Source organism: Phoenix dactylifera, chromosome 16 (assembly GCF_051530095.1).
Source record: "Phoenix dactylifera cultivar Ajwa chromosome 16, Ajwa_hap1_PhDact_Kaust_v1.1, whole genome shotgun sequence".
Taxonomy (NCBI): domain Eukaryota; kingdom Viridiplantae; phylum Streptophyta; class Magnoliopsida; order Arecales; family Arecaceae; genus Phoenix; species Phoenix dactylifera.
Window position 1 is genome coordinate 23,878,341 of NC_143205.1, and position 19,210 is coordinate 23,897,550.

Below are 19,210 nucleotides of genomic sequence, written 5' to 3' on the forward strand. Positions count from 1 at the left end.
GAGGTTCTGTTAGTTTGTTGTATAACCGTTAATATCGAATGGTTGAAAATCAATCATTCAACTCAATAGCAAATTATTTATCTTTTATCTAGATATTGGATACCAAGGATTTATTTCGTTTGCAGAGTGAGATGAGGAGAAAGAGTATAGTCAATAAAAAAAATAAAAAATATCTTTCAAAAAAATAAAAATATAACTATTTTATGAGAATAAGTTCATCGTATTTGATAGAAAAAAATTCATGTAAAATTTAGATAAATTTGATTTTTACCAGTTGAAAATTTAAATAATTTTTTCTTAAAAATACTTTTAAGCTTTTAATAGAATAAAATAAATTATATATTTTTAAAAAATATATGCTCAATTAAATATAAATTATTTTGAAATATATTTTTTATAAATATATAACAGTTATTTTTTTAATATTATATATTTGGATATCATTTTTTAAAATATTTCAGTAAAAAAAATTTCTTCCGGCCGGTCCTAACTCCGTTTTCTTTTCCCTCTCGTCAATCATCCCTGTCCGTCGCGTATTGAACGACACGTCTGGCACACACGCGTAGATCCGTCGAAAGAAACGTGGCATAAGATTGTCCAAATAACTCTTGCATTAGTAATCAAAGAGGGAGACACTACGATGCGTCGAACGACGGATCACCAACTATGTAAACAGATAGGTTTTTATTAACGAAAACGAAAAAATTGGGCGGAAGAGAGGTACTGAAAAAAAAAAAAAATCTTTTTGATCGAGAGAGGTACTAAAATCAAGGCACTCAAAATCGAAGCGAGCGGACGGTGAGGAAAAAAAAGGTGGGAGTGGGAAGTGCGGCGGACGACGACGACTGATCCACTCGGCTCCTCTTCCGCTCCCTATCGCGATGGTGTCTCTCTCGACGTGGGTTCGCTACGCCGCCACCAAGTTCGAGTACTCCGTCGTCCTCGGCTGGAAGGTACGAGACTATCACCGTCCTCCTTTCTCTCTCTGGTTCTCTAGGGTTTTTTTTGTTTCTTTCGCTTCCCATCCTCTCGTTCTTGCCGTTCGAAATCCAATCTTGATTTGGTTTGCGCTCGCAATAGCTCTTATTTGCGCTCCCTCCCTTTGCGCGTTGCCCTCGTCTGGGCGTTCTTGATTTTTGGTGTCTGGGGTTGCGGACGTGGATTTGTTTGGGTTTGACCTTATCGGGGATGTCATGGGTTTCTTGTAAGCGTTCGCAATTTCTGGTGGGATTTGATGCGTCTAGGTTTTACTTGATTGTCTTTTTTTGTTATCATGCTCTTGAGTTAGATTTCTCGTTTTCTCGTTTTTTGGAATAGAAAAGAATGCCTGCCCCTCATCTATCTTGAATTGCATGAATGTTTGCGGTGATATATGGTTCGGCGAGTTCTGATGTCTCTTGTAATTTTAATGGGTCTTCTTGATTATTTTTTTTTTTTTTTGGAGGGAGGGTCTTCTTGATTCCTAAATGTGGAATTTCTTGGTTTCTGATTTGGGTCTCATCTCTTTTGATACAATACTGGTTAGTGATTACTTCTCCCCATTCGGTTTTCATGATCTCGTATTCCCTTTTAATGCTGCAATTAGCCAGCTTTCCTTGATTTCTTCCTTCCCCCCCTTATTGTAAAAGATTTTTGTTGGGTTTTCAAACATTGGCAAGGACATTCTTTGCTGTTACACATTGTTTGGGATTCTAACACTGCAAATATGTGTCGACAATCTGTTTTCCAGTTCCATATCTTTATTCCAAATACTCTGATAGGCTGTTAATCTCTTTTATTCATTCTCTTTTACTATTGCTCATTATTAGACCCTGATCTAGCAGGGACTAATGTGGTGCTCAGCGAAGAGATATTCACGTAAGATTTTTTTTAAATGGCATGCTATTACTTCATGCATGATCTGGGGTAACGAATAGTCTATGATTTCATAAGAGATGATCCGGGAACTTATCAAATGAGGGGGAAAGATTTTTTTTAAAAAAACATGAATATCTGGACTGACACAAAGATGACTTCCGAGGATGTTGGTTGTACTTCTCTTATGGTATTATGGATGGAGCACAGCATAAGAGTTGGAAGATGCTTAATACATTGAGAATAGTGGATGGCTAATTTTAGAAGGATTATTTGTGAACCATTAAAGGGCTATTTTGATTTGCATTGACAGTTTGATGCCATGCCTAAGAAACCGAAACAATAATAGAATCACAGTTTCCCGATTTTCTTTTTTGTGGGGGTGGGGTGGGTTGGAATAAGTAGCTGTTTGCTTTTTTGCTTGTAATCGAAATGTTGACAACCTTATAATGATTCTTAAAATTCATGTCATGCTAGCATCTTTTTTTACATAAGGCAACCAAAATCCCACCTATGATGCTCATGAAAAATTCTGAAGATTGTTTGTTGTAAGAGGATGGGGTGGACTCTGCTTAGTTGGTCTCCTCTTAGTTAGTTTCCATTTCCAGCCCCACAGTTCCCTATAAGAAACCATTATTTGAAATATAGAAAACATAGATAGCACATCTAATACCAAATGTTCTGGGTTGTGGTTTCAAATACCTTCCTATGGGAAACCTGGAAGGCATGAATCAGAATAATTCTTTGAGGCACTGATAAGTCACTTAAATTGGTTCTCTCTTACTTGCTCTTTATGTAGTTATATTGCCTTCCATATGGATGGGACTTTACTGCAATCTTGGAATGCTTCTAGTGAGATTCTCATGTGCATTTACTATAAAGTGAACTTGTTTTTATGTTAACAGATGTAAATAATAGTAATATCCACATATTTATACTATTATTCAGGAGGCCAGCTCTAGAGCTCATGCCCTTTGATTGTCTAAGGCCTAAAACATTCATAAGCACTAGGGGAAAGGTCTACTGCCTAGTCAACACCCCAGATTCTTTAACTACATGCACATAGATTATTCTAATGCAGTTAATGCTATGCTCGATGTTACTTCTATGAATATGGTAGCCATGTTCCAGCAGATATTGGAAACTGACAGGTGCTTACCCTGCCCGTATCTTGTACCATGTACTGGAGCCAGAGTATGAATTTCAGTAAATGTCTTATGATTCCTATTCTTGTGATTTTTTTTCTCATGCTATTGTTCCATGTTGATGGTTTTGCTCTGAATTTGTCTATAATGTAATTTTTCTTTTGCAAGTTAAAATGATACTTCTATTCTGAGAAACATGGGCCTTAATTTATCTATTTCTGTTACAATGCAGAAGTATAATGTAGGTCAAATCAATGGAAGAGAGTTAAGTGATGCTATTTGGAAAAATTTTTTCCAAGGCAAGCTGACCTTCTTTCATTGGAATAAAGGAGAAGAAATGGCACCTACTGTTGCTGGAGATGGAGGAACTCTTCTTGTCAGAAAACTGCCTTTTCCAGCTCCAACGTATTTCCACCTCTCCATGTTTATTTTCTTTCTTGATTATTAGTCCTAGAATTCTTTATAGTTATTTTTGGTCTGGCTTCTATGATTTGTTGGAAAGCAATTTTTGATCAGGCATTCTGCAGTTTTGCTTGCCAATTTTGAGAAAATATTCTCGTGTAATAACTAACTAGTTTCTCCTTATACTTTGGGTTATTTTTTGATATTCATCTTGCAAAGAACTCAGTTATTTTTTCGTTGCTACTGCTGCTGCTGCTTTCATCGTTGTTGCATTTGTTGTGCGTGGGCAGCTAGGAGTCCTCCAAAATTCTGTGAGCCCTTCATGTTACTCAATTGTACCTTAATATTTCCATGAGCTACAGGATTTGATACTCTTGCTATTTCTTTGTTTTCAATTATCTCACTATAAGGAAAACTTTATTGGAAAGTTCTGTATACCTTCAGATTTTAACATAACATTTATATTCCAATAATAATTGATGTGATGGCATTTCATGCATATAAGCTCCAAATTTGCAGCTTCTTGACAGTTAGAAATATTCTGGTATTGCTACTTGAATTATACATGTGTACATGTACCAAATTTTCCATGGGTCATTTTACTTGGGCATGCTATATCCCTTCATGGGCATTTCCCTGTACTGGAGTTTTACAATGGATTTTTTTGACTCAAATGGTAGTCTACAATCCAATTTGTTTGTCTACTGCTTTTCTGATTAGTATTTTTGAAATAAGGAAATTTATGTGACTTGGCATGATAATTTGGAACTAGTTTGATAAATGAAGATGCCACAATGAGCTCCCTGATTTCAAGATCGAGTCATTTATTACTATCCTGCATGTTGTGTTTTTTGAGTTCGCATGGCCCTTTTAAACTAAATAAGAATTGCTCAAAGAATGATTAGATGGGAGTCCAAAAACGGTTAAAAGGTTTCACATTTCTTAGATTGTTGCCTTTGATTGTCATCTGTCCCTCTTTATACCTGTTCTAGACCTTTAGTTCATTCTGTGGATTGAAAGTCATGAACAAAGGTTCTTGCTCATGTATTGTATGTCTTTAAAGTGTTTTTAGTTAATGAGACTAAATCAGAACATTTACTGTGTACGACTTGAGGCTTACTAAAATGTTAAAACCTGATTTGGTAATTGAAGTTGACGAGTTGAAGGATGACTGACTTTTGAACTGAATTGCATGGGGCTTGCCTGGGCACTTTGGCTATGCTATTTGCGGGGACCATATGACAACCTTCACCTCAGTCAACAAAAATCAATACTCTTTTTTGTGGGCTACACTCCAGCAGGTTATTACGAAATGCAAAACATTTGTTCTCTAAAGCAAAAGTTGGCTTTAGTTATTGAAACTGGAAAACTACACACCAGCTAGCTAGAAAAGTTGGCTCCAACAAAAATCAAGCTTTTTAATATTAGCTAGAATTTGCAAAAACTACACACAAATTGCAATTTTTTATAATGTCAAGAAAGATTACAACATCTCAATTTTTTTTCCATTTCTGTTAATTTGACAAGAGTAAGAGTGTTTTATGGACCAAATGGCACTCTTGTATACTCAGGTATGTGGGAGCCATTTCCAATAATCCACTTGGAAGGTGTAGAACCATGGGTGTTTGTATTACATATAGGAACCACACTTGATTTGATTTTTAGTTATGCATATATATAAATGTGAAAAGGGTAAGATTCAAACTATATAGTGGGTTTTCTTGCAAGTCTAATATTAGTATTACCATTTTGAATAGTAATATTGAGGGGGTCTTATACAACTTGCAGGGGAGAGTTGTAAGTGAAAATTTTTAACTTACCTGTCAAAGTTAATACATTCCAGTGACCCTTAGATACAATTGAATGTGTTTTGTCCTCTCAATTGAGTAATGGTCAGTATAGGACTATTTTTTATCAGCCAAGTGTAACAAACTAGTAAGTAGTAACAATATGTTCATAAATATCCAAGATATATAATTTAGGATATGACTGCTTATCTTTATGTTTTTCTTGGTTTTTTGGGTTAAATTATAGTCTGCCATATCTCTTAGATCCATAATTCCAATCCATTCATGCCATCCAAGAGTTGGATCAAACAGATACACTGGTGGATAATGAATTGTCAATATCTTATTAGTGATGCCTGCAAATAGGAAAGACTGGAATTTCAATTAGAGTTACTTGATGAGAAGCTGTGTTGTAATTTTTACTTTTTCTTTAGATGGTGGTTCTGAAAATTACGACAGTAAGTCTTATAGCAGAATTGAAATTAGCTGTGTAGGTTATATGCAATGCCTGTCACATATTACAGAGGCAAGCATAGACAATACATGATGATGCACTTCCTATGGATGCATTAATTCTATTTAAGTGCTTGTGGTTTGTCCTTTAAACATTTCTTTATTGCTCTGTATTTTCCGTTTTTACCACATTTTCTGTTTTATTCTTTGCATATTAATATGGCATAGGGATAAAGAATGACATGCCTTAAGGATACTTTCTAGACATGATTTCTTGTTTATTACATAGTATAAGTGAAACCTAGTAGTAAATAATATGTTGATGTGTCTTTGAATGGGAGCATGCACCATAATATGTTTGACACTCCAATATGCACTCATTTCATAATTCTAGATGAAGTATGTATCCATATCATGACAGCACTAATTAACAGTGCAAAAGCTACCTAAGACCGAGTCATGATGAAGAAACACAATTCAGATAACTGTAGTCTTTATTTATAGTCCTGTCCTGTCTGCAAATGTTTTATTCGGTTGATCTCTTCGTTAGTCTCCCTGTTTTTGTTCCACAGGTCCATCTTTTAAATGAATAAACTGAAGAACACAAAAGCTTTCCACAATCCTTGACTGATGTATACTTGGGGCTTGCAATAAACAATATAGATTAGTATTGAGTGCTAACCCATGAGTAGGATGTACAGATATGGGTTACGAGATGTGCATATAGTTCTTGGAGCACGATGTCTTTCTTATCATCTTTATTGGGATATATCAGCCAGCATTTCTTTGTGTAGAGGAAAAAAAAACATAAAAAATGTTGGTAACTTTCACTATGTATTGCTTGCCATGCTAAAGTTTACCATAGATAATGATATAAGTCACAGACAATCATAATGGTTATCAGTTATTCATTTCATTATAGATGATTAAATAATGAATATTGCATCATATGGTTGGACATCTTTACATAGAAAATTATATTTGTATTGTTTCGAAAATCATGTTTTCCAGATGAACTTGTGGTTTCAGTTTTATTTTTTTTGGCTTGTAGGTTTCCTATTTGACCTGCCTTTTGAAGTGTAATAATCTTAGATCATGAATATTGTGTGGTAAACCATTTTTCAGTTGAGTTCTATATTATTCTCCGAAAAAAGTTGAATTCTATGTTCATCAAAAGCGATTAATAATTTGAAAGATCGCGGCCATCTGGTCTTAATATTTTTAGGGTGCTAATATTAGCAAGCTCATGAGGTTCTATTTCATAATTTTTCTGGCATGCATTCCCCATATCTTCATAGCATTATTTTGTGTTGTGGCTTATCTATAATACATTTTGAGAGTCAACACGGTTCTGCAGAATTTTTTATGTAGAGATGCTACCTTGCTTATTTTATTTGTCTGGATGAACAAGAACTTTCTAATTGTAGCCGAAGAGAATTGCTTTAATTGCAAAATTTCATCTTTGTTCATGATTGTATCGACCCTTGTGTTGCTCCCCCCCCCTTCCCCTTCTTCTTTATTTTTGACGCAAAAATGGGAAAGACCACCTACCATTCATTAAGAAAATGAAGGGTACATCAGAGAGCCTGAGAGGCCAGATTACTTGTACTATTATGTCCGTAATCTGCATTAAAATGAGATAAGTACAAAAGATGATTTTAGCAGTGGCTCCTGTACAACATATGATGTTGTTATTCGTAGGTGTTAAGATAGTGACATGTCTTTTTGTTTATAAAGCTTCCCTACTTCCCATCCACTGATGTTCTTGTTTGTAAATGTTCTAGTTTTTATTATTTATTTATTTATTTATTTATGTTGACATAGGCAAGTCTTTGTGGGCGATGTTGTTTTGTTAAAAGATCCTGAGAAATCTGATGATTATCTTGTTAGACGATTGGCTGCCATAGAAGGGTATGAGATGGTATCCGCTGATGAGAAAGATATGCCATTTATTTTAGAGAAGGATCAGTGTTGGGTGCTGTCAGACAATGAATCTTTAAAGCCAAAGGTACTTTTGCTATTGCTTTGCGCAACCAACCATATCCAAGTGCATATGATTATCAAAATAATGTCTAAGACAATATTAGAGAGGCTTCTAAATGATCATGTTTGCTATTGGGCATTCCCAAAATTTGGAATGTATGAGCAACAAGCCTTATTTAATCCCTTTGGATTTGCAGCATGCACAAGTTTTCGCTATTTAAGATTTGGTGAGCACAAGTTTTTGTTGTCTTAATGTATGTCAATCTGCATGCTTATTTCCATGTCCATCTGGTAGCAGGAAGCCCGGGACAGTCGTTTGTTTGGTCCTGTTCCCATGACTGACATTGTTGGTAGAGTAGTCTATGCTTTGCGGTCAGCTGTCGATCATGGTCCAGTACTGAACAGGTACAATCAAACAGAAAACCATTGTTATTTTATTTGTGTTTCAATCAGCCTTTTGATGTTTTCAAAAACTTTGCATAACAATCTAAAAGTCTATGCACTTTACTCATGTCCAGTCGTCCGGCAATGAAACAAGATTCATCCGTGTTGGCGGTGGAGTTGGATGTCGATGAGATGACAAAGAGTACTAAAATGTAGGACACGTTCCAGGATCCGTGTAATCTATAACCTTTCAAATGGCTCCTATTATCTGGGTGCTGTTGATTCTTGGAAAGAACACCAGTGAAAGTCCTTCGATGTTTTGCTGGGTGGGAAGAGGATTTGTCTGCAATTTTCATCTGTTGGCTAAAGTTTATGCGGGCTGCTAAATATTAATTTTGATTCCACATCAGAGATCTGGTAGGCAGCAGTATAAGTTCATCCTATGAGCTTTTTAAGTATAAAGTTTCCAGTCCAGGTACAATTTTGAAAGTAGACAAGTTCTGTTTTGCTGTGTATTTGAGAAGTTCATCAAACTAAATGCATGTGCATGATTTAAATGCATATGCATGTAATAATTTCATTTATACTATTGAAGTCTTCTGGCTTGATCAATAACCAGAACTGTGAGACAATCGGGCGTATCCACCTGGCTTTTAACTTTTGACTCATTCCTTGTTTATTTGATGTTCAACCTTGTTTTGCAAAGGTTGGTTTGTTTGATGTTTTATCTCTAGAACGTCTTGTTTTCTGGAGGCTGGTCTCATGATCCTTCACGGAATTCCTATTTTAGCATCCTGGTCTGACAGACGGATCAAGAAGGTATTAGAGGATTAGGCCTGTATTTTATACTTTTGACTTTTTTTATTGGTATATTATACTTTGACTATATACAAAATTTTAAAGCATCATCTAAACAGTTAGATGGCACCATAACTAACCAAAAAAAAAAGAGAGAGAGAACATAACTGATTGTTATTCGACGTTCAGGTTGTGATCACGTTGGCATTTAGATTGTTCTGTCAAGTTGAAATGACGTTTCTTTTAATGATGCCCTATCATAAGGGGACTTCTCCATGTGTCGAGACACCTCGTCTATGAAATCCAATTGAGTCAAAGCTGTGGCCTTCGCCAACAAAGAAAGCAGCAGCATCGTTCCTGAAGGACGAAGTGTGGTCCGGCACAAGACATGCTCGTGTATGGAAGTGGCACCAATGACAAAAGCTGAACGGAAGGATTCCAATTTCTATAGAAGAGACCTCCTCCCCAGCCTCATAATAAAAGTCCAATTCGGCAAAAGTGAAGGTATATTTGAATTCGATATTCATATCATTTGTGCATATCATGAGGAGACGGATGGCAAACTCCTGGGTCCCCACGGTTCACAGGTTTAACAAGGAAAGCCTGGTTAGTATCTTTTTCTTGCATCTTGCTTTAAGCACGCGGATCAAAATTTGGCCCCACATAATGGGCGGCTGTACTCTTAATCACACTTTAACCCGCTAGTATCATTCTTCATCAGTTTTTCACAATGAAATTAGAGTCCATCTAATAGTTTTTTCGCATAGAATAAAGCTGAGACGCAAGCGTAGAGGAAGCTGAACTATGTTGAGCAGTATATTGGAGATAAGATGATTGAAGTTGCTCCCCGTTTTAGTGTTGTGAATATGTAAATACATGCCATATAATTTTCAGTGGTGCACCTTATTTTGTATTAGTACCATTCTTTGGTGGAGTATGAGTTGCTCATCTTTGTGCATGGATTTCCTTGCCTTTTCTTATTTTGGCGTGATAAAAATGATATTACGAGTTCATATCTCGCAGACCTGGAGTGCTTTATCCAATGTCTAGCAAAAGTAGAGAGCATTATTTTAGAAATGAGCAGACGAAATGCGGGAGCAATAGCAGTATTGGAGGTGGTGGTGGAAGACTGGAAGGCCTACTGATGTTCCGTGATACGCAATGAAGATCTGCAAGTTTGTTTTGGAGGACAGAGACGGAGACTGAAATGCTTTGGAAAATGTTGATGTAAACTGAGACCCTGTGGGAGGTTAATAATATTATACAAATCTTGCTATTTTGGTAAGTGTCGTTGTTCTTTTACACCTTTTATGCAGTATAATATAATGTTGCACGCACAAATGCCCCTCCGGAACCCGCAATTGGAGTTGAGGAAGCCGGTCAACTCTGACAACACTGGCTTAAGGTTAGCCATCTCATCGTAGGTTAAAAAAGTTCATGCGAGATGGGCCACAGGTGAAGTTGGAGAGCTGAGTGCATGGCCCAACATCGAGCATGAGTTGGGGAGCTCATAGTTGTCTTCATATATGACTGCGGTAGTCTTAGAACAGTCATCTTGGCCCAGCCCAACGTAGTGCTGTGCCTGTATGCTTTGGTTATCGGGCGGAGCCCAAATTGGATCGCATTGGGCTAAAGAGGAGCCGAGAACTGCTGACTATCGCTTTCGCGGAATAACTGGGGCCCACTCGAAACCGGTGCAGAAATACCCGACCCCATGTTTCGATGAAAACCGCCGATCATGACGAGCTTGCCTCTCCCCCTCGGAGGGCGAGACCCGTCCAAAACCCCCTAGAATTTGGTGGAGGGCGAGTGGGACGGAGCTCGAATCCTAGGCGGAGGATTCCTCATCGTCCCGCCGGGAAATCGAAACGGGATCGAAGAAGATCCCTAAAGTTCGCCTGGAACTCGAGACGAGTCGGAGGGAAGGGAGGAGGAGAACCTGGGGCGAGATAAGGTACATGATAAAGGGAGGTGCTTGGAAGAACGCGGAGGACGAGGTCCTCAAGGCGGTGGTGATGAAATACGGAGAATAACCAGTGGCTCGATCCTTCCGTTCGAGAAGGTAGTGAGTGCTTTTCTCGTTCTTCGTTCTTCGTTCTTCTATCTCTTGCATTTCCTTAAAGAAAAAACAAAAGATGCTTCTTTTTTTCTTTTTTTTTTTTTGATTAATGGCGCTTAGAAACCGTTTGGAGAAAGAAAAGGTAGTACTTTTGTTGCTTTAAGTTGATGCCCTGCCCTGAATCATGACTGCATGAAAAATCATCTGTGGCCAAGATGTTTCTGAGCAATTTGCAAACACCTGGATGGAAATGATATACAGACAGAAGGAAAGGAAAGGAAATAGATAGATAAAATTGGATGATTAGACGTACTTCTGAGAGAGTCTTCTAGCGATCATGTCTCTACAGCTTAAAGAACATTTTCCAAATGAATGGTCTCTTATTCCAATTGTAAATTGTCGAAGACATAATTCTCACAGTTTGGTGGCAATGAAGTACGTAAGGGAAAAGATTGCCCACCAAAAACTTTGGTTGGAAACCTCGAGGTTTTTAGTAGCACCAAATTAGGAGCTGGTTTCTTGGGCTAATAATTTGTTTTATTTAAATGGCATGTATTGTGGTGTAACAACAGTAGCTAAGTATTGCGCGGTTACCTACTGGAGAATGTGCTTAAAAATTTGGAGTCGGAGAAGTAGAAGCTTCTGCATGTTGTAAGCAAATGACTCGAGTTCGGTTTTTGAGGGTGGTAGGTGTTCATTTTAAACATGCCCCCTCTGTTTTCTCCATATGTCTTTCTCATGTGCACCTTCTCGGTTCTAGCACCAAAATATAGGTGGAAATGAAAATATAGCTTACAGTGTCGTTAACATAGGTTAAGACCATAATGCATGCTTACTGTATTTCAGCAGCCTTGTTATTATTAAAGAACTATAATGAACTATAATTTAGTCTCTTTTTCAGGTTGATCCTTTTGACTGAGGAAGAGATTAAGTTTCCTTGGGTGGTAATAGGGCACAAGTACGAGACTCTTAATAATTTGGTCAAAGGGCATGATGCATAAAAGCAGGATCTTATGTACTTTCCTTATCATTAGAGTTATGCTCTCGCTAGTATTGCTGGCAACGGCAAAATCTTGCTGCTTTACAAAATGAATTTGAGATCATGACGAAAAGAATGAACGATGAAGCGAAACAGGCAACACAAATTGAATGGAAGATTAAAGTTCTCATACATGGATTCCAGGTAAGTTGCAGTTGTGTTTGTGTTTATTTTATATCCTTCCCTTCTCCTAAAGGTACACTTTGACGAGGATACCTTTTGCTTGGTTTTCTACATGTGCGAGCTTTATTTGTCAAGTTACAATCCATCCAAAATTTTTAAAATAAATGTCACTTGGATAATGAATACTTATGTTTGTAAAACACCGGGTTCTTTTTGTCCCACATCTTTGATCTACAGTTCTCTAGATTATCCTGCTGCTGATTAGTTCCCTCCCTGCTTAGTGCTTGAACTTTTGCACTCTCATTGTTGTCTCCATCTCGTAGAATTTAATTTGGTTCTAATTTGAATTAGATGTCAGTGGCCCGAAATTATGACCACTAGAGTCCACATATAAGCAAATGGACACTACTGCTGCAGAAATTGATGCTTCCATGATTTACGAAAGCAGGAATGTTTAGGAGCTTCGTACAGGGTTGGTACTTTGATTGAAGGAGCCAACAAACGGAAGGTGTTTAAATAGAGTCTCCGGAGATACTATTGGGACAGGAAGAAGTGGGTGCAGGAAGAAAGTGCTACGAAAAATCAGGCACCTAAGGAAAGAAATTGCAGCAAGAAATCGTCCTCATGAGGAAGAATGGTGATAACTTAACAGTACTCTTGATGCATGACAGGAGAAGTAGAGAGGAGAAGAAGAGGAGGAAAGAGAAGAGAGGAAGGAGGAGGAAGAGAAGGCAGAGGGAAAGGGCAACTTAATATTCTGTATTCGCAAATCTCAATAATACAAATTGTATTCTTAACTAACACAGTAATTGGTTTATATAGACAACCCAAAATCCTAATAAGCGTCCGCATAGAAATAAAATACTGGAGTCTTTATAAAATTATAGTTTCAAAATCCACATAAAAGTAAAATTCTCTAATTCCCAAATAAAATAAAATTTTCTAATTTTTATATTTGCACCTAATAGAAGTGCGCCTAGATTTCTTATTAGACGGTCCTCCTTCAACTCTGGATGAAAAGTTGGGAGAAAATAAAAAATATTTGGATAGTACTTGGTTGATGCTTGTAGGCCAGATTTGGGAGTGCATCAAACTGACATGCATGGAGGAAGCAACATTCAGGTGAGGAAACAACAATTACCTGTTCAGATAGTCAGGTAGCTGGTGTACCAAATCTACCATCTAATATATCTCAACAAAGTGTAGATCAAATGTTTCCTCTGACACGCTGGTCATATAACTGATGGCTTCTGATCTAAGGTTGCTGCTCCATATTCAACTAACTTGGAGAATATGGTGGTTGATTCAGGTGACCAAGTGATTGATGGTGTGCTAGTTGGATTATCCAATATATCTATTTAAGCTGTTGTTCTTGTTGAGTCTTTGAATACTGATCCTAGGTTGGTTGAACATATTGCTGGTGATTCAAGCAATCAAGAGGTTGCTCCAGGTGTAATCTGTTCAAAAGTAAAGACGCTTTCTAATTTTTCTAATCAGACAGCTGGTGGTTCAGCAGACTGCATGATTGCAGAAAAAAATATGTTGTGGAAAGATGTAGAACTTAGTGTGGAATCCATTTTTCAAATGACGGTTGTTTCACTACTATGGAAGTTCATGACAGTCTAGATAAAAAAGTTCAGTCTTACTGAATTATATGGTGGAACTGTGGAACCATTGGCAACATTAATGTCTTGAATCAGGAAGGAGTTGGGGGGGGGGATTCCATGGTTCAATCAGATATAATATTGAATTGGGTAATGGGACTGCAGTTGTTCTCACGAGAATCAATAGAAATTATATGATTATCCAAAAGGATTAGTGAGTATGCAAGCGTTGCCAGATGTAGATTCTGCATTGACAGGATTAAGATTTTGATACCTGATGCTTTCTATGTGAAGAATAAGGATGGCTTGTGACTTTTGCATCTTTGATATTGAAATTAGTAATATTGGGACTGGCAACTTAATGTTTCCTTAATGCATCCAGGAGGATTAGTGGAGGTTTCAGATGTTCTGTCCTAGCTGGATCCTTTTGAGATTGTGCTGGAAAAAGCTGTTGTTTTGCTTACACAAAACATCTACCGGTCTTTTTGCAGTCATGTATTGTGCTAATGACTTCAAGGTTCGGTGGCAAGGGAGCCACTTATTAACTCTGCTATAATCATGGGATTGCTTTTGATGGTTGTATGCGTATTGGCCAAGCTTACATGATCTGACATTCTGGGAAAACATTGTAAGCTAGTATTGTAAATTTTATTTTGTACTGCTTATTCATATGGTCATAATCATCAGTATTGAGCATATTTTCTCTTGTTTTTCAATAATCCTCTCACGCTGGAAGCTTCTCGGTCCTTTTCATAGCTTAAAATTGCACAGCCAACCAGCACTTTTTACATATGTGGTGGTCCAAGCTCAAGGTTCAACTTTATCAAAATATTGATTTCTATGGCAGGATTTTGGTGCTTGTTAGAAATTTTCAGACAGGTGCTCTTATTGAATCCTGTTTGCGATACAATCGATATATTTATTGTTTGAATTTTGATACCTAGACAGACAAACTTCGCTCGGATTGGAGCACATAGGACTCTCGTATACCTTTTTTTTCTCCATAAAAAATAAAGGTTTTGTTGTTGTTGCTATGTAGAGGTTCCCTGAGCATAATATTTAGATATTGTTTTCAATTCTAACTGAATTCGTGCTAGTTATCACCAGCCGGATTGCATGGTGAGAATAGCTGGTTCACAAGATTATGATTCATGTCGTTGTGGTTTAACTAGTCTGGCTATTTTGATCATCGATCTAAGATTGGTGGGGAGGTGGTGAAAAAAGATTGGTTGGAAGGTGTGGGGAATAGAAACAACTGCTCCTGGTCTGGCAAAAATTAGAACCGAGATGAGCGATGGAGATGATCAGATCAAGTGGGGGAGCAACTTTGCTGGGCGCCATGCGAGCAGCCTACTGTGGAGAAGTCTTGACCGGCTTTAAGCAACAGGTAGCAAACTATCAAAGAGTTGCTAAGGGAAAGCCCAAAAATAACTAGTGATTGATTTTTTTTTTATTAGGAACACGCATGCTCGATTCGGTCGGTCAGAGTTGAAATCAACTTCTGTTGGAGATCATCAGCCTGCATGGTTTATCTGGTGACAAAAAAAGAAAAAGAAAAACCTCATGCTATGGTTTATGCAGTGCAGTGTGCTTATCCTAGCTTGATGTAATTAGTACTCCTGTCAGCAAAAGAGGAAGTAAAGAAGTAGAAAATAGCAAATGAGCAGTGCTGTAGTGGAAGTACTTGGGACGGTCCCATGTTGGCTGCATAATTGTTTTTGCTTTTCTTTTTTCTTTTTCTTTCTGAGAAGCACCTTGGCTTCAATTTTCACTGCCACGGTCTGCATATATTGTCGTGCACAACTTTATGAGAAACATATGTTGAGTGGCTCTTTTGCGTGAGATTTCTAGGTTAATTGTTTTTTTTCTTACCCCAATAGGATAGGAGATATGGAAAGACTTCTCCATTTGTCTTTGCTCAGTCTGTCAGACAAAAATACAGCCTAAATAGATTAACCATTCGGTCATCCATAAGTCGCATTGAACTTTTTTCTAAGTTATTTATTTATTTATTTGTTGTGATAGGAAGGGTTTAATCCTCAAGTTGGGATCTTTGAGGATGTGTTTTGCATCACAAAAGGCTGTATAGCTTCATATAGCCATCATGTCGTCCATCTCAGATAGTTGTTGTTCAACTTGTGAGACGTCATGTTCATCACCAAACGCACATCGTGTTTGGTTTTGGAGATGAACGACCACCGTTCGTCTCATTTAGGGTTGTACAACTCTCTGTGGTGCAAAATACATGTTAAAGAGGATTCAAATTTTTAATCTCCACTTTTTCTAGTCCCTACCCATCCAACCGTAGCAGCTTTTCAAGTAAATAATATATTTTTTTGAAAAAATCAAATATTTGGTAGAAGAACTTTTTGGCTAACGATTTTTCCATGTTTAAGCCCGCCCAAATGAGAGAGCTATACAGATATGATTATCAAACATCAATAAATTAATTTTAAAATATTAAAAGTAAATAATTTATTTTAAAAAATACTTTATAAAAAAAAGACAAGCAACTTCAGACATACCAATAAAAATCATGGGCTCCAAACATGTGCGCCGAAATGGCCTCCTTAGAAGGTTATGTGGAGACGCCACTTCCTGTTCGATACAATGCGTGGTAATGCTATTTGATGCTATGTGCAGAAGATCAAGAAGCGATCCTCCTTAAAGTTCCAAATAGTTTCCTAAGTTGAAAATCCAAATTAATCCAAATTAATAAATTAATCCAAATGTTACAATAATAACATTGCATCATTTCATATTATTCACAAAACAAAATCTGAAATACAGTTTTCTTATTCAAGTTTATTATTGTAATTTAATAGTTTTTCCAACTTATGACGGGAAATACATAAGACAAAACAATAAAAATAGCACTTTGGCTATTTTGCCTTCCATGGGAGACATTCTTATCATCATGTATTTAGGTCATGTTTAGCAGAGCTGTTGGCAATAAAGCTTTAAAACTTTAAGATGTGTTTGGTAAACAAACTGAGAAAGTACTTTGGGTATGACAAGATGACCATTATGAACATTACATAATATTATAAAATAAAGCATAATAAAATATAATATGTATTAATATATACATATATGATATAGTATAATATTACTATAATGTAATATAATATTATTATAATACGGTTAATATCATATTGTATACTATAGCATAAGAATATAACATAATTTGATTTTATATAACATAACAGGTATGATATAATGTAATATAATATTATATTTATAGTATAATATAATATTTTGATATAAAATATTATAATTATTATCATTACATATTAATATTTTACTAATATAATATTTGTAGGAACTATTTTTTGGAAAAAATATAGAGGTACACAATCATACTTGCAAAAGTGAGATTTTATGATCTTTTCTTTCCTCAGAACTATTGTCAATGCTATCCAAACCTATAGAAAAAAAATTATGCAAAAAATAAAATATCCATAACAAATAAAACAAATGATATATGAATATATAATACAAATAACACAAACAATGTAAAAAACATCAACATATATCATCTATAATATCCATAAAATTAATAGAATCGTTGATATATTATCCAAGACATAAGACAAATACATATAATCCACCATAATTCTGCAATAAAAGTTCATAATTAAATTTACAAAACATATCACCATAATAATACATTAATAACTACTTCCGTAAGTTTGACATTCGCTTCAGCCATTCAATCTAAAAATGGGTATTTTGGAGAGCCACAAACATCTCTCGATATTCTCTTTTAAAGAGCACCTTTGCAGCAATCAAAAGCAGTTCAAGTTATGCTACCATCTCAAGCATCGCACGCATTAGGCCCATCACCTCATCGATACTCCATCAAGATTTATCAATCATCTTGGATGGCACTGTACTCCTCCTCTCCACTGCATCAATAAGACGACTCAACTATTGAGATAGTTGCATAGCATCCCCTATCTTCTTGCATTTCTTATCTTGATTTCTAGGGCTAACTCTCTTCTTTCCTCTCCTGAATAGCATAAGATGCAGAGATAGGGTTAAGAATATCCTTCTCAATGGGGAGGTCATCAATTCTATATACAATCATATTAGGGTCCTCATTTGAGTCACCTAAGCTCTCAAATGTATCATTATTAACCCCATCCAACCTCTCATTTGCTCCAATTGTGCCCTCAACATCCTCCTATGCTAGTAAAGCTGGTGCCCAGGCCGCTTCCCCTGTGGCACTAGTATCTCTCAATAACCTATTCAACTTCATGGCATGTTGCAGACCATATTCTCGAAACTTACCTACATCAGAAATCTTCTGCAAGTTAAGGCTATATAGTTGTCAATAGTAATTTCTGAATTGTAGTATAAAAAATCTTACAAACATCAAACTAGTATCACATATATCTGCAATTTTTTTCTCCACCATGCGTCCAATGCATCTATTGTATTTCTAACAGGATCCCATCCAAGCCCTGTTTTCTTTCCCATTTGTTATTCCAAATAGCCTTCTACTTCTTATCTTGGGTTGATGGACCAGTAATAGGATGTTGGCTCTTCTTAGGCATTTGTTCTTTTTATAATGCAACAACAAAGACATGAAATATTTTGTCGATCATAAGTTATGATTTCATCCATAATCATAAGACATCTTGTAAAGCATATATAAACATGTACAATTTACATATATATATATATATATATATATATATATATATATATATATATATATATATATATATATATAGAATACGTATATATATAACTTACATGCATATCCATTTCTTGTACATAAACAAAATTACTTATGCATTCAAAAATATAATCAATAGGTAAACTTATTGCATAGATTTCATAGTGACCACTAAAAGTAACAATTTACTATAGAATTCTAAGAATATCAATTAAATTAATATTATATACATGAACTATCAATTTTACTGAAAAAATAAAGTTTTATATATAAGAACCTAGACATATTGAGCAATGACTTTGCAAACATAATGATCAGTGCTGGAACTAGAATATTGAATGGACAAGCAAGGTCTTCATCACCCAAAAAAAAAATTATAGAAATGGTTTTATAGTACTCTAAAGCAAGATGTAATTTTGCAGAGACATAGCTTCTAAACTAAGAGAGAAGCTTATTCAAGAAACTGTAGATAACTTCCTATCTCTAGCACTCCAAATTTACTGATATCTAAAGGTTTTCGAATGGAGCTTATGTCTTTGATCATAGAAAAATTCAAAAAGGTGGAGAAGAGCTAAACTGCAGGAATGACCACTAATAGTGGACTACAATGTCGCGGTCTATGGTGGAACAGTGGACTGCGATATCATGATTTAGCTGAAAGGTGGACCGCAATGTCGTAGTCTACGATTAAAGGTGGACCGCGATGTCGCGTACCACAATATTGCGGTGTACTGTGGACCACGAGATCGACATTTCTGGGAGATAAACAGAGAGAGGGAGACAGTGGCTGGACCACAATGTCGTGGTGTATCATGGACTGCGAGATCGAGATTGGCATTTCTAGCACGAGCGAGAGAAATAGAGAGAGGGATGGAGAGGGAGAGAGTAGGTGATG

At 36.3% G+C, this 19,210-nt stretch overlaps 1 protein-coding gene and 1 long non-coding RNA gene across 3 annotated transcripts; both read left to right on the plus strand.

The window, feature by feature from the left end:
* The first annotated feature begins 627 nt into the window (after positions 1–627).
* On the plus strand, positions 628–8,640 carry LOC103721924 (mitochondrial ATP-independent inner membrane protease subunit 2-like). Of its 2 annotated transcripts, none has more exons than XM_008812313.4 (5): positions 628–953; positions 3,232–3,404; positions 7,466–7,649; positions 7,920–8,029; positions 8,143–8,640. In XM_008812313.4, the coding sequence occupies exons 1-5, from the start codon at positions 882–884 to the stop codon at positions 8,222–8,224; spliced, it is 621 nt and encodes a 206-aa protein (XP_008810535.3). In that variant the 5' UTR covers positions 628–881; the 3' UTR covers positions 8,225–8,640. The 2 variants fall into 2 exon arrangements, with proteins under 2 accessions (XP_008810535.3, XP_008810541.3); XM_008812319.4 differs by having other exon boundaries at positions 645–953; positions 7,923–8,029.
* Positions 8,641–10,537: 1,897 nt separating this feature from the next.
* On the plus strand, positions 10,538–14,329 carry LOC149751178 (uncharacterized). The gene is made up of 3 exons (XR_016398620.1): positions 10,538–10,868; positions 11,767–12,048; positions 14,014–14,329. It is a non-coding gene; the product is annotated as an uncharacterized LOC149751178 (long non-coding RNA).
* The last annotated feature ends 4,881 nt before the right edge of the window (positions 14,330–19,210 follow it).